The sequence below is a fragment of the Anomaloglossus baeobatrachus genome, chromosome 6 (genome assembly GCF_048569485.1).
Source record: "Anomaloglossus baeobatrachus isolate aAnoBae1 chromosome 6, aAnoBae1.hap1, whole genome shotgun sequence".
NCBI classification, from domain to species: Eukaryota; Metazoa; Chordata; class Amphibia; order Anura; family Aromobatidae; genus Anomaloglossus; species Anomaloglossus baeobatrachus.
In genome coordinates this window covers 215669823-215684753 of record NC_134358.1, presented here as the reverse complement: position 1 = coordinate 215684753, position 14931 = coordinate 215669823, and the positions used below count along the sequence as shown (strand labels likewise).

Below are 14931 nucleotides of genomic sequence, written 5' to 3'. Positions count from 1 at the left end.
AACATCTCTGTGTGCTATCCGTGATAATACACGGAGATCAGGCACTTATAATACTCACCTGTCCACACTCCTGCTGTCCGTGGTGCTGAACTCTACTAGAGGCCCCCTGTAAAATAGTGAGTTTATGGAGATTTGATTCATAAACTTGAATACATACATTCATATAATGTGTGTATTTCGCCCATCCCTTTAAGAGAGCCTGTGAGTTGAAATTTCTAACCAAAGTCTTTGACATGGTAGAACCAAAGCCATCTGACATTGTTCATCAAAGCTGACAGCGTAGTGCTATATTCTAACTGGAATTTGTGCAAAGATCTGAAATTAGCATTGGAAGTCTTCTTAGTGTTACACTAAGGTCAAAGGGTCAGCGATCTTCAAAGAGGTCTATATATTTTACATTCTATGGTAAAGTGGTTTAGTTTTACAAGTCTCCACTGCGCAGGACACTTATCTTGCAAATTATGAATCACGTGATATGACATAATGGATAACTAAAAAGGATAGTTAGTTCTTGACACCATGTAAAGAGATAAGGAGAATCAGGGGGTGGGGTTTGAATTATATAAGCAGACCACACTTCAAAGAAGGGTCGCACTCAGAAGAAGAAGAAGAAGAATGGGAGCATTCTCACCCTGACGATCCAGAGAGAGACGACAGCTTATCATAACATCACAGCTATGTAAGACAAATGAACTCTCTTTTTCTCTATCTACCTGTCTATTTCTCTTCATTAACTAAAGCCAAGACAGTAACTTTTCTGTAATGACTTTAACTTCTACTGAATAAATCCACATATGTTTTTGCACCTATTTCTCTCCAATCATTAATATACTGGCTTAGCATATGTCACGTCAACCGTATTTTTTAACATATTTGGCGAGCATCAGCATGAATGATTGAGAGGCACAGCTGTTTTCTGTGCGTAGTGATTTTTTTTCACACTACCTTTTCTTGCTGCGGGACCCTTTTTCTTACGTCATTCCCTGCCTTTTGTCCGATGAGGGGGGGTCAGTGAGTAAAATCTCTGTCCAAGACTGCAGGCAAAGACGTTACACTGTGTCTACATCACGGAACCTTGGAGAGGTTTAACGTGACAAGCTGCACGGAGGTCGTATGTGTCAAGCCTTGACGGACATCTGAGGACTTCCAATCCAGGAGATCCCCAGGGTAATCTTTCTAGGACACAGAGGACCATCGACCCATAGACGATTGGAGCCATTCCAGGACGATCGACCCATAGACGATTGGAGCCATTCCAGGACAACGCATCACATATTGGTGAGATATGGATTTCATTCATGATTATTCTAGAAAAAGTAATGTAGGGTATTCTTTTGACCATACACATAGTGACGCACAGTTATGGTCAAATCTGTACCGGCAATGTGAAATTGAGAATGCTAAGTTAGATAAGAAGTTTTTTACTGTGAAATGGTTACAGAAAAAGATACAGAATGTATTGGGTATGGTTTACACTTACAACTCCATGGTGGGTGGGGCACAGCAATCAGCACACACCATCTGCATGGTGACTGATACACCCAATACCACAGATACACCCAATACAACAGATACACACATCACAGATGCAGAAACAACAGATTGTCCAAATTGTTCAATATTAGCAGAACATATCGGACATCTGGAGGATCAGTTGGAAACAAGAGCAGATTTAATATCAAAATTACGGAAAGATATTAAATATGTATCTGTTAATACGAGACAGAACACGAAAGATGCTTCCGCATCACCTGCCTCAGGTTCCGTCATACCGGAACGGCTGGACGCAGCTGAGGACGAGAGTCTAAATGAGGAGGGACTGCGAAAAAAGAAGTTACATGACAAGGCAGCCCGTCTTAACATTAAGATCCATGACCAATTAATGAAAATCATTAAAGACATACCCAAATATGATGATAAAATGGACGCCTTCCATAATGCGGACATTTTTGAGTCACATTCGGATAAATATAATCTGACGAATGATCAGAGAAACAAGATATTCAGGGTATGGCTTCCCTCCCACATGGCAAAAAGGTTACAAGCAACACCTAGGCCAAACGAACACGATGACCTGATCCATGACACAAAGGAAGATAGGCTGAGACAGTTAATTCTTTTTACCACAGGAGTCTACCCCAACAGTCGAATTGTTAGAAAACCTTAAAACACACATACAGGAGGATCCATACATATTCTTAGTGAAATTCGAACAGGCTTATAGAATGATAATGGAAATTGGACCTGATTAAGAACCGACTTCCATGGTCAAGGCTTTTGTTAAAAAGTTTAAATATTTGGACCCTGCTTCATTCGAAATTGCTTCTAGGATGGACAATCTACAAGAGGCCACGTCATTTATTGATAGACGAATGAAGCAAAATCAGGTAAAGTCAAAAATAGCCATGATAGAGGGGTCCACTGACACATTAGTATCCCAGGAAAAGCAGACCAAAAACAAAAGACCGGTGTTGAATTCTAAAATCAAGAATTCAGGGGGGGTAACAGAAAGAGCAATATACATTGCTACTACTGTGGCCTACCCGGACATCTGAAGTGGGAATGCAAGAATTTCCTAAGGGCGGGAGCTGAGGAAAGGCTGGGTAAAGAAAATGGACTGATGCCAAACACATCCAGTGCACCTCCCCCATCTTCAGCACCTCCACATTCATACACGCCCACTCATACTGACAACAGAAATAACCAATCACCATATGCACCTCTGACCAGACAAATTAGGGAAATGACCATACAGGGATTGGATGGAAGGAGCAAGACACCTGCTGCTCTTCTCCCTTCTCCATCATCCTGACTAGCAAAGCCGGTGTCCAGGCTCCATCCACTGGAATTTGTCACTCAAGTTTCAATGGATAGCTGTGGTCGACCATTTTTAAAGGTAAATCTTGAAGGTCAGGAAGTAACATTTCTCCTTGATACAGGTGCGCAATTGAGTGTCACAAATGTTGATTTGCATTTAAAGCCAGATTCCCCTGTATGTACAATTGTTGGTTTCAGTGGTAAAAATGGAACAAAGGTGACATTAGCGCAGGATGTTTCTTTGGAAATACCTGGTTTTTTGAAAACGAAAATGGATATTTGGTGTTGTCAGGATGCTGAGAATATAATTGGCACTGATTTTATGGAAAAGCATGGCTGGATTATTGATTTGGGTAACAAAACAGTTTGGAAAGACTCTAACGGTTGTAAGGCGGTACTTATTGATCCAATTGAATATAGTCATGTCGGGACCATTTGTTTGACCGATGTAGTGTCAGCAGATCATTTGTGGCCTGAAACTGGTGGTGATGAAGTATTGACTGAGATAGTACAGCGGTTTCCTTCTTTATGGGCTCAGTACAGGAATGAGGTTGGAACCATGAAGGATGTTGTTGTTAAAATTGAAGGCCGAGATCCGCCTCCACAGCGTCAGTATAAGTTGCCTCCAGAGTCAGTTGCTCCGATGTCTAAAATTATTCAGGAATTGTTGGCTCAAGGTGTGATACGTAAGGCAAATTCTGTTTGTAACAATCCATTGTGGTGTGTTCTGAAAAGCGATGGTAGCTATCGGATGTTATTGGACTTGAGGATGTTCAATAAGTTTACTCCCAACGTTGCACCGATTGTAGCTGATACACATGACATGATGTCGAGATTGAATGCAAAGGCAAAGTATTTCTCAGTATTGGATATCAGTAATGGTTTCTTCAGTATACTGATTGAGAAAAGTTGTCAATATAGGCTTGCATTTAACCACCTGGATCAACAATTTGTATTTTGTTGTCTTCCTCAAGGGGCTAGTATGTCGCCAAGCATTTTTCATCAGGCGCTAGCTAGTTTTGTCGAAATTTTCTCGTCCGGAATGTTTATTGCAATATGTGGACGATATCTTGTTGAGTACAGAGGATGAGGAGTTGCACGTGACTCTACTTGCAGAATTGTTTGAGCTGCTGCATGATGCAGGTTTAAAACTGAATACCAAAAAGGTCAAGCTGATGCAGACTGAGGTCAGGTTTTTAGGAGTTCTGCTAAGTCCAGGTACACGGCGACCCCTACAGGACAGAATTGAGGCAATCGCATCCCTTCCAATTCCAACATCACACAAGGCACTAAGACATTTTTTAGGACTTGTAAATTACTCAAGGGATTTCATTGAAAATTTTGCTGACAAAGCCAGACCTTTGTATGATCTTTTAAAAGGTGATAATGATGATTATTTTGGTCCCTGGGGTGTCGAACAGGAAAAAGCCTTCACACAATTGAAACATGATTTACAACACGCACCTGCGTTAAGTATGGTGGAAAAGAACGCACCTTTTGCGCTTCAAGCACACACTTCAGAGACAAGCATCTCTGTGGTTTTGCTGCAGCTGCAAGGGGGGGAATGGAGAATCTTGGGTTACTTCTCTAAGCTTCTCTCACCTGTTGAGAGGGGGTTTGAGGTGTGCGCAAGACACCTGGTGGGAGTGTATTTTGCGATAAAAATCACTCAGCACATCATCAGGTTCCAAAAGGTTATTCTCCAAACGCCACATTCCACACTGAAACTTCTCTTTGAGAAAAATATCCCAGGTGTGTCACATCAGAGATTTGCCCATTGGTTGCTCTCATTGTCTCCAAATCAAATTGAGGTAGATTATAAGGCCAAATATGTTCTTCCTCAATTGATGCAGTATCAAGGACAAACCCATGATTGTCTGCAAACGTTCCATGAACCAAGTCCATCTCTCTTCAGACGACAGTCGGAAGACGCAGATGAACCTGTGTTTGTAGACGGTTCTAGATTTTTTCTGGAAGGACACTATCACACAGGATATAGAATTTTCTATTCCAAGCGAGGACAAGTGGTAAAACACAAGTTACCGAGTCATTTCTCAGCTCAAAGGGCAGAGATAGAAGCGGTAAGAATGGTCCTACAGCTGAATGAAGCTGATGATCAGACTCCAATGGTAATCTACAGTGATAGCTCCTATGTTGTCAGGTCCCTAACTGATTATCTGCCTATCTGGGAGAGGAGAGGCTATGTAGATTCCTCCAACAAAATCTTGGTGCACAGCGATACTCTAAAATCAATTTTTGAGATGGCATCTAGGGCCCCAAATAGATTTGCTATAGTAAAAGTCGCTGCACATAAAAGATCTGATGATGAGTTATCTGTAGGAAATGCAACCGCAGATGCTCTAGCCAAAGAAGCTGCCCTGACAGGTGAGGAAGTGTTTGACTCTGAACCTTCTGAGATTTCAGCGGTTCAAAGAGCAGACACGTACATACCTTCATTTGCAGAAGAACAGAGAAAAGATCCTTCTCTTGTTACTTCTCAGGATGATCCAAAGCCTCCTTTTATCTGTGAAAATGGGGTTTTGTGTCACAATTCAAATGGAGAATTGCGTCCCGTTGTACCAAAACATCTACAGGTAGAATTCACTCGATACAACCATGAGAGTTTAGGCCACTTGGGTCAACAGAAATTGTTAGTCATTCTCAAGGAGAAATTTTATTGGGAAAAAATGGACGAAACAGTTCAAAGTGTTGTACTATCATGTCTCATTTGTGCCCAAATAAATCCAAGACCTAAAGGACAGAAGCCACCACTTCTATGAATCGCACCTGCAGATGGTCCATGGTCTACACTGCAAATAGACTATATTGGTCCTTTACCCTCAGGTAAACATGGTCTCATGTATGCATTGATTGTGGTAGATGTGTTCTCAAAATGGGTAGAAATATTACCTGTTAGGAAAGATGATGCTTTGTCCACAGCAAGGGAATTGGTACAACATGTCTTTTGTACTTGGGGGATCCCAAGGATGATTACCTCCGATCGAGGTAGCCATTTCACAGGTAAAATCATGCAAACTGCTTGTGCTATTCTAGGGGCACGACAGCAATTTCATGTCCCCTATCATCCACAATCTGCGGGAATTGTGGAAAGAATGAATAGAACAATCAAATCCAGAATTGCAAAGATGCTTTTGGACAAAGGTAACACTTGGGTTGACAAGGTACCCTTCATACTCATGAGTATAAGAGGTTCAATCTCTTCTACAACTCAATTCACTCCGTTTGATCAAATCTTCAAAAAGGGGGGACTGTAAAATAGTGAGTTTATGGAGATTTGATTCATAAACTTGAATACATACATTCATATAATGTGTGTATTTCACCCATCCCTTTAAGAGAGCCTGTGAGTTGAAATTTCTAACCAAAGTCTTTGACATTGTAGAACCAAAGCCATCTGACATTGTTCATCAAAGCTGACAGCGTAGTGCTATATTCTAACTGGAATTTGTGCAAAGATCTGAAATTAGCATTGGAAGTCTTCTTAGTGTTACACTAAGGTCAAAGGGTCAGCGAGCTTCAAAGAGGTCTATATATTTTACATTCTATGGTAAAGTGGTTATGACATTCTGATTGTATGGAATGGACCAAGAGGGGAGTTAGTTGACTATGTAGCGGGTCTAAATCAGAATGACATCAACCTCAGATTTACATATGTCATAGAGGAAGAAACTCTTCCCTTTCTGGATATTCTCATCCAAAAAAATAGCATGGGCGAAATCTCCACATCAACGTATCATAAGCCCACTGCTACGAATTCCCTCCTCAGGTGGGAAAGTAGTCATCCCTTCCACCTGAGGAGAGGAATTCCAAAAGGTCAATACTTTCGAATACGGAGGAATTGCACTGACAAACGTGTATTTGAGATGCAGGCAACGACACTCCGTGACAAATTTAGGGAAAGAGGTTACCCTAAAGAGATCCTAAAAAAAGCATATCATGAAGCCAAGAATATCCCCCGAGCAGAACTGCTAGCTAGTCGACAGAAACCAATTAATGAGGAGAATACCACACGATTCATTACCACATTTGATAATGGAGCTATGGAGGTTCGTAAAATTCTTGAACGACATTGGCCAGTATTGTTGATGGACAGAGATGTAGGCCCTTCACTCTCTCGCCGACCCTTGATTACATACAAAAAAGGGAAATCTCTCGGCGATAGGCTAGTACATAGCCATTTTGAAAGGAGCCATGAAACAAACTGGCTTTCTAGAGAACTTAAAGGGTGCTATAAATGCTCCAAATGTATTGCATGCCCCTTTATAGAGATAGGGAAAAATTTTAGGAGCAATGTCCTCAACAGAACCTTTGAAATCCGCCATTTCATCAATTGTCGTTCCCAGGGAGTGGTATATAAGGCCACGTGTTCCTGCGGACTTGAATACGTGGGTAAAACCATACGTGAATTCAGACGTCGAATAGGGGATCACCTCGGTGACATTGAGCACCAGAGAGACAAACCGTTGGCCAGACATGTCTGGGCCAAGCATGGTGGTGATCCCTCAGTGATACGATTTGTTGGCATTGATTTGATTCCGAGACCCAAAAGGGGAGGAAATTGGGATCAAAAAGTACTTCAAAGAGAGACTAAATGGATTTTTACCTTGGGTACTTTATCTCCGCAAGGATTAAATGAACATTTGCAATTCGCCAGTTTCATCTAGGTCCAGTTGGACAACTGCCAAAGATAACCTGTAATAATGAATAATGATTTTGTAACCCTACAGTTCGGGATTGATGGCTTGTCCCGTCTCCCTATCTAGAACCCAATCTATGTGCCACTGCTATGTTTGGGCATTGATTGAACTATATGAATGATGTACAGCGAAAGTCAATTGTAACATATAGATCTCACAGCACACCTTCCCCCACCATTTTCCATCATTATCAGTCATATAATTGAATACATTTTAACAACCTTTCCAATCCAGTAGAACATTCTTTACATTACATATGATGTTTTGTATGATTGTTTTGTAGCCCTCCTAGAACTGATAGCATGAGTCCACTGACATGCATGTAGGAAAGTAGCTACGTTTAATAATCATTGGTGATGTTTTGATTCCCCCCCCCCCCCTCATGTTATGATATTTGAGGGGAGAGGGTTGAAGAAATAGGCGATCCCATGTTTAAATTATGCACAATATATGTACCTTTGGTGTATATGAGAGCAAATGGATGTCATACTATCCCCTATTAGTGATTTTAATTTAGGGAGATCCTCTGTTGTAGAAGCTGCACAGCATAATCTGTTGTGCTCGGTATATGTAGCGATCTAAAGATACCATAACCTACGGAGGTTAATTAAGATAACATATAGCATTGAATTCCAACCACGTGATGTGGAGCGCATGTTTCCATGCTCCTTGCAGGGAGCTGCATGAAGCATCGGAGAGCTGTGCCTCTGTGAGACACGTCACGCAGTGGCAAACATGCCCCCATCTGTGATTGGTTCTGCATATGAACGGTGCCTTAGTGACGCGCTTGCTTGGGGAAACCGGATTTGACGTGTTTTCGTACATCCGGTGACTTCTGTGTGGAACGCGGATGTGTGCGTTCCACAGGAAGAGCCTGCGCAGTGTGTCCTGGGCAGTTCGAGGATCCGCCCCATCAGGAAGCAAACACGCCCCCAATATCTGTATTTGGAGGAACGGTATTGGCTGAGAGGCGCGCCAGTATGGCGCGTTCCGATTGGTTGTTTGAGAGAGACATCCGGAAAGATTCCGGATGTGGTATACACACCGGATATACATGTTTTACTCTGGAACGCACGCTGCACTTAGCCACCATGTGCTTCTATATATAGCGTGACATCATATAGTGGAAAGTGATAATAATGACTGAATGTGAACACCTGGGGATGAAACTGGCCATTGGTGAGTTTCTGATTAAGTGCATTTCATGATTGGCTCTGCTATGTATATATACCCTCTTCTGTGCCTGCATCAGCTCCTATGTGAGTCTGGGTGTAGGACCTGTTACCTCTAATGCAATACTGAAGTCCCCTGATGAGTCGGAAGTGATGAAACGCGTCGGGACGAGGGCCAGGAATATTGTAGGGGCACAAGAGAGGATTAGATGTGGTCTGTTCTTGTAAGAGCAGAAGCTTTGGGGTGTTAGATGTTATGAAGGTCTTCTAGGGTCAGTATAGGGCCAGCTGACGCTGTGTGGACCCATATAGAGGAAGCCTTTTGCACCCCAAGCTGCAAGAATGGGTGAGATCAATCCTAACTCACTCTATCAATTTTGAATTGGTAAATTCCTCTTTGAGGATTACCATGCATTATGTGTTTGTTATATTGAGTTGTTTTTGATGATTTTTTTAGATACTCATATTGGACCACTGTCCTTATTGGAGTGTTAACCATCATACTCAATTTTGATTTGTGTTTATTGTGTTTTTTTGATTGTTTTGTTATGTCATAGGTTCTCTGGGGCTGTGAGGGTTGTGTGACGACAGCAATCCAGAGAACTTTGGGTTAATATTTTAGTCTAAAAAGAATTTTAATATAATAGATTAAAAGTTAAATTTTAACCTCTGAATGCTGTTTTCTCTAAATTTGAAGAGGTTTATTCTCCTATATCAGGAGTTGCTGAATTGAGGTAAAGTGGTTTAGTTTTACAATTCTCCACTGCGCAGGACACTTATCTTGCAAATTATGAATCACGTGATATGACATAATGGATAACTAAAAAGGATAGTTAGTTCTTGACACCATGTAAAGAGATAAGGAGAATCAGGGGGTGGGGTTTGAATTATATAAGCAGACCACACTTCAAAGCAGGGTCGCACTCAGAAGAAGAAGAAGAATGGGAGCATTCTCACCCTGACGATCCAGAGAAAGATGACGGCTTATCATAACATCACAGCTATGTAAGACAAATGAACTCTCTTTTTCTCTATCTACCTGTCTATTTCTCTTCATTAACTAAAGCCAAGACAGTAACTTTTCTGTAATGACTTTAACTTCTACTGAATAAATCCACATATGTTTTTGCACCTATTTCTCTCCAATCATTAATATACTGGCTTAGCATATGTCACGTCAACCGTATTTTTTAACACCCCCTAATACTCACGTGTCTCCGGTACGTGCTAGGTCCGTGCCCGCATGTACCAAACACACAGGCACACGTAAACCCATTAAAATCAATGGGTTTATGTGCACGCACGTGTGCAGCCATTGTCCCGTGCCTCCGTGTGGAGCAGATGTGTGTCCGTGTGCTCCACACGGATGCATGTTTGTTTTTCTCCGGCAGCACGGGTGTCACACGGCCCACACCTATACTACACAGATGTAGTGTGGATGTGGGCCCGTGTGACATGGGCCGGAGAAAAAAAAAATCTTTACTCACTTTCTCCAGCCCTCCTGTCTCTGCCGCAGCTATCACTTGCTGCCGACGGCCGCTCATTATGCTCATTTAATATTCACTTCACTTCACTGTGGCCGAAAGCTGCAGCAGCAGGGAGTCGGGAGGGCTGGAGACCGAAGATCAGCACCACGGACAGCAACGCCAGGGACAGGTGAGCAGAAAGTTCCGTTCTCCATGTGTTATCACGGATAACACACGGATAACACACGTAGTGCCATAAAAACGGCACACGGAGGGGAAAACGCACCTTTGACACGTCCGTGAAACACGTGCGTGATTTTCACGGATGTGTGAAGGGGGCCGGATGCTGATTTCGGCCGCTGCTGTCTCCCCTCTGCAGCTACTTCCAGGTCGGCTGTGCAGTGCATAAATACACATGCATGACAATAATTAGCCGGCCTGGAAGCAGAGGCAGCAGCAGCCTGAGACAGCGTCGCTGGAGAAGGTAAGTTTAACACGCTTTTTATTTTAAATTTACATGATTTTCTGGTATGTATTTCATGGACTGTACCATTGTGTGGTCATTGGGACATCAGTAATGCCAGAAAAAACGGACATGTCTCCGTGCAGAAATCATGTACACGTGTGTACGCCACACAGAGACACAGTCAGTGAGAAATCACTGATGTGCGCGCAGACCGATTGATCTTAATTGGTCTATGTATATCCGTAATTCTGGCACGAATACAAACTGTCACATATGTACCTGAATCATTGACGTGTGAAGGGGGCCTTAGATGGCTTAGTTTGTGCCAGTAATCTATAATTTTTTTCTGCACAATATTATGTGTACAACCACAATTCTTTCCCCTACACCATGGAATCTTCAGCTTGGTCTTAGCCCTTGTTAAAAAAGTGTCTAAGACATAAATATTATGTAAGAGACGTATATCATGAAAGAGCTTTTTGGTAAAAATTATTCTAGAAGTTTGATAGATTTAGCTAAATAAATTTCCCACATTATATTTGTAGAATAAAAATATAATTAACTTTCTTGCCAGCTTTACCACTATAGAGAAATCCGTAATCCAGTTTGATCATATTTAACTATTTATGAGAATGTCATTACTTACCCTGGCACAATCTGACCGTTCCTGCAATGATGATTATGACCAGAGCTAAGACTTTGGCAAATGTTGCCAGCACTTGGAGGACGGCTCCCCATTTGACTTTTGCACAATTCACAGCTGTTAAAAATGCTATAATAGAGACAGTCATTAGATTACAGATAAAAGAGCAATTTAACAATGCATAAGCCGGCACTTTCTTACTTTAAGGCCGGAGTCACTCTTGCGTTTGACTCCTGCGAGGATCGCATCGCATCTCCTGGACCATCTGGCAGCTCTCCATGCAGCTGACATGCTCCTTTCAGGAGAGCAAGTGGCCAGCCCTGGCTATGCAATGTGATCCTCGAGCGAGTTACACGCAAGTGTGACTCCAGCCTTATCCTTTTACTTTTTACCAATTCTAGACCATATCTGGAATACTCCTGCTGCACAATAACCGTTTCCAGAGATCAGTGACAAGAGAGGAAAGTAAGTATAAATGGTACTAGCTTGCCCACAAGTCAGTAGTTTGTGAAAGAAGAGATGGAGCTGGGAGAAAGTTTTTTGGGAAACTTAGACCACTCGAGTGGCAATGTTATGAGGGGAACGTGGACGTCTGTTTTATTTGGGGTTTACCTGGCAGTCTCTTTTTATGGCTTTGTTATAAGCCCATTGAAGTTTTTACTGTTAGAATAGCTCTTCAGATGGAGTCAACGTGGCTGCCCCCATTTCTGGGGCACTCTGGCATTCTTTATTATACTCATACTAGCAATGTTATGATGTCACTGTGACTGTCATTGTTATTAGGACACTGTTATGAATTTATTAATATAAAATGTAATATTTTATAGAAATAGAGTGCCTTGAAAAATTATTAATACTCCTTATACTTTCCCACAGTTACACCCTCAAACTTAAATGTATTTTATTGGGATTTTATGAGATATACCAACACTAAGCAGCTACAGGATTGTCAACCATCAAGAAATTCCTGGGCAGTCCATAAGAATAGTGCACTTTCTTGCTCTGTCCGTAAATGTTTTTTGAGGCATCCGTCTTTCTTATTTTTTAAGCTGAAGAGACTTATACAGATTATTTAGACTGTAATTATCATCATTTTACAATTTCTAGTGAATGCAGCTGATGTCTTCATATCAGATTTATGGGCTGTAGACATGAATCGCACAAAATCAGAATGATTTATTATGGTTTTCCATTATGTCCATAAAAAATATCTTCTGTCTAATAATTTTTTTAAAAGCTGTCCAGAAAAAATAAAAAGTCAAAGTTGGCAACTGTGAACAAATATAATTCTGAAAATTGTAACGTGCATTTGTATTCAGCCGCATTGAGTTAATACGTTGTAGGACCATTTTTCGCTGCAGTTGCTGCTGCAAGTCTTTTGGGGGATGTCTCTATCAGCTTTTCACATCTAGAGGCTGAAATTTTTGCCCATTTTTATTTGCAAAATATCTCTAGCTCAGTGAGATTGGTTGTAGAGCATCTGTGAACAAGAAATTTCAAGTCTTACCACAGATTCTCAATGGGACTTAGGTCTGGACTTTGGACCATTCAAATACATTAATATGCTTTGATCTAAACCAGCCATTGTAGCTCTGGCAGGATGTTTGTCATTGTCCTGCTGGAAGGTGACCCTACACCCCAGTCTCCGGTCTTTTGCAGCCTCTAAGGCCACATTCACACCTTCAGTATTTGGTGAGTTTTTTTTACCTAAGTATTACTAAGCCGAAACCAGGAATGGAACAATCAGAGAAAAGTTATAATAGAAACACGGCACCACTTCTGCATTATTTTACATACGCCTGGTTTTTGGCTTACAAATACTGATGTAAAAACCTCACTAAATAATCAATGTGTGCACGTGGTCTAACAGGTTTTCTTCCATGATTGCCATGTATTTAGCTCTATCCATTTTCCCATCAACTCTGACAAGCTTCTCTTTCCCTGCTGAAGAAAAGCATCCCCACAGCATGATGCTGCCACCACCATGTTTGACAACGGGGATTAGATTTTTAAGGTGATGTGCAGTGTTATCTTTCTGCCACATATAGCATGAACAACACTGTCTAACTAACGCCATAGTCACACTTGTGAGTGACTTGCACGAGCCTCGCATCGCATCACTTGGCATGGCCGCACAGTCTCCTGACAGGAGCGGATTGGCTGCATGTATTTCTATGCAGCTGAGAAGCTACTGTCAAGAGAGTGAGCCGCCGTGTCAGGTGATGCGATGCGAGATTCACACAAGTTACACGTGAGTCACTCGCAAGTGTTACTCCGGCCAAATTGCAAAATACTGATAAAGGTGGTGGCATAAAGGAAAAATTATTTATTTATCATTGCAATATTTCAGCTATTACTATCTTTTTTCAAACAATAAAAAAGGATTGTATAGATCAAACATTGTATGGGTATATACATTATTTTCCAATATTTTGTAATGAGATAGGCAGTGTTGTTCACTTCACCTTCTGTGGTTTTAATATTATGGCTGATCAGTGTAAAATTTGATATGTATTATATTTTTCTGTACGCTGCCTCTCTTTCCCTTATTTTAACTCCAGTATAGGACTAATGGATGGGGTCATTGGGGCTTGCATCTATATCTTTTTATCTGGTGCTGCTGTATTCCTTTATCATCTCATTACAATGGTAACTGTCTATGGGTGGGATATATTAGGTAACAAGTGACAATTTTTGAAGCAGGATAATGTGCCAATTAAATGTTCCAGGATAATTGGGAGAACATGATAAAAGGTTCTAGGTGGTGATTTCATGCCCCACATTTGCAAATCTTAATGAATATACTAGAAAAACAAGTCCAATTCTTGGATTAATTCCACAGGATACCTCCAGAAGCATTGACTGGTTATTTTTCCTTTGGCAACATACTTATACACAGTATTCGGTTGGTGGTTTTAATGTTACAGCCCCAAGGATAATATAAATTTTACATAATTTATAAATGTAATGTAAAATTAAGTAATCATTAATGTTTACTCACCTACACACACTACTGAAAGGAGGTAGACTGCGGACTGAGGTAAAGAACAGGTTGGGAAAAATGGCTCGAGCATGTACTGGGAAAATGTGACTGCAAGTATAGCTTGACTGGCTGGATAGATTATTAACATGTTAGTCCAAAGGTTTAAAAAAGCCAAAAATCCACCAAATGTCTCCTTTATATAAATATAGCTTGCTCCTGATTTAGTGATTGTCGTACCCAATTCAGCATAGCAGAGAGCTCCAATCACAGAGAACATTCCTCCAAGAACCCAGATGATCAAAGACAAACCGTAAGATCCGCTGTACATAAGGACTCCTTTTGGTGAAACAAATATTCCTGCACCAATTGTATTTCCAATGACCAAACTAACGCCATGTAGAAGTGAAATTTCTTTCTTAAGTTTTATAGAGTCTTTCGAAATATCTTGGGAACTGTTCTTCATTTTTATTCAGTCAGTTTTCAAGTAACGTGAAGACTTCAGATGCCAGGAGGATTATACTGGATATTATTTAGGGTAAACATAGGTCTAAAATTATTAATATAAATATTAGTTATAGTTACTGTACAAATGAAATAATTGTAATAGCTATTTGCGAAGTCAATAACATTCATATGGCACAACATTGTAATTATGAACTTACAGAA

At 41.0% G+C, this 14931-nt stretch overlaps 1 protein-coding gene across 1 annotated transcript in view; it reads right to left on the bottom strand.

Annotated features, from left to right (window-relative positions):
• The window catches only part of LOC142244227 (Y+L amino acid transporter 2-like), an 85484-nt gene extending 70756 nt beyond the window's left edge, over positions 1–14728 (bottom strand). The window contains exons 1-2 of the mRNA XM_075316430.1: positions 14284–14728; positions 11286–11411 (exon numbers count right to left, since the gene is read on the bottom strand). Of these exons, the coding sequence (XP_075172545.1) occupies positions 11286–11411; positions 14284–14728 (571 nt within the window). The remainder of the gene's footprint in view (positions 1–11285; positions 11412–14283) is intronic.
• Positions 14729–14931: the final 203 nt, after the last annotated feature.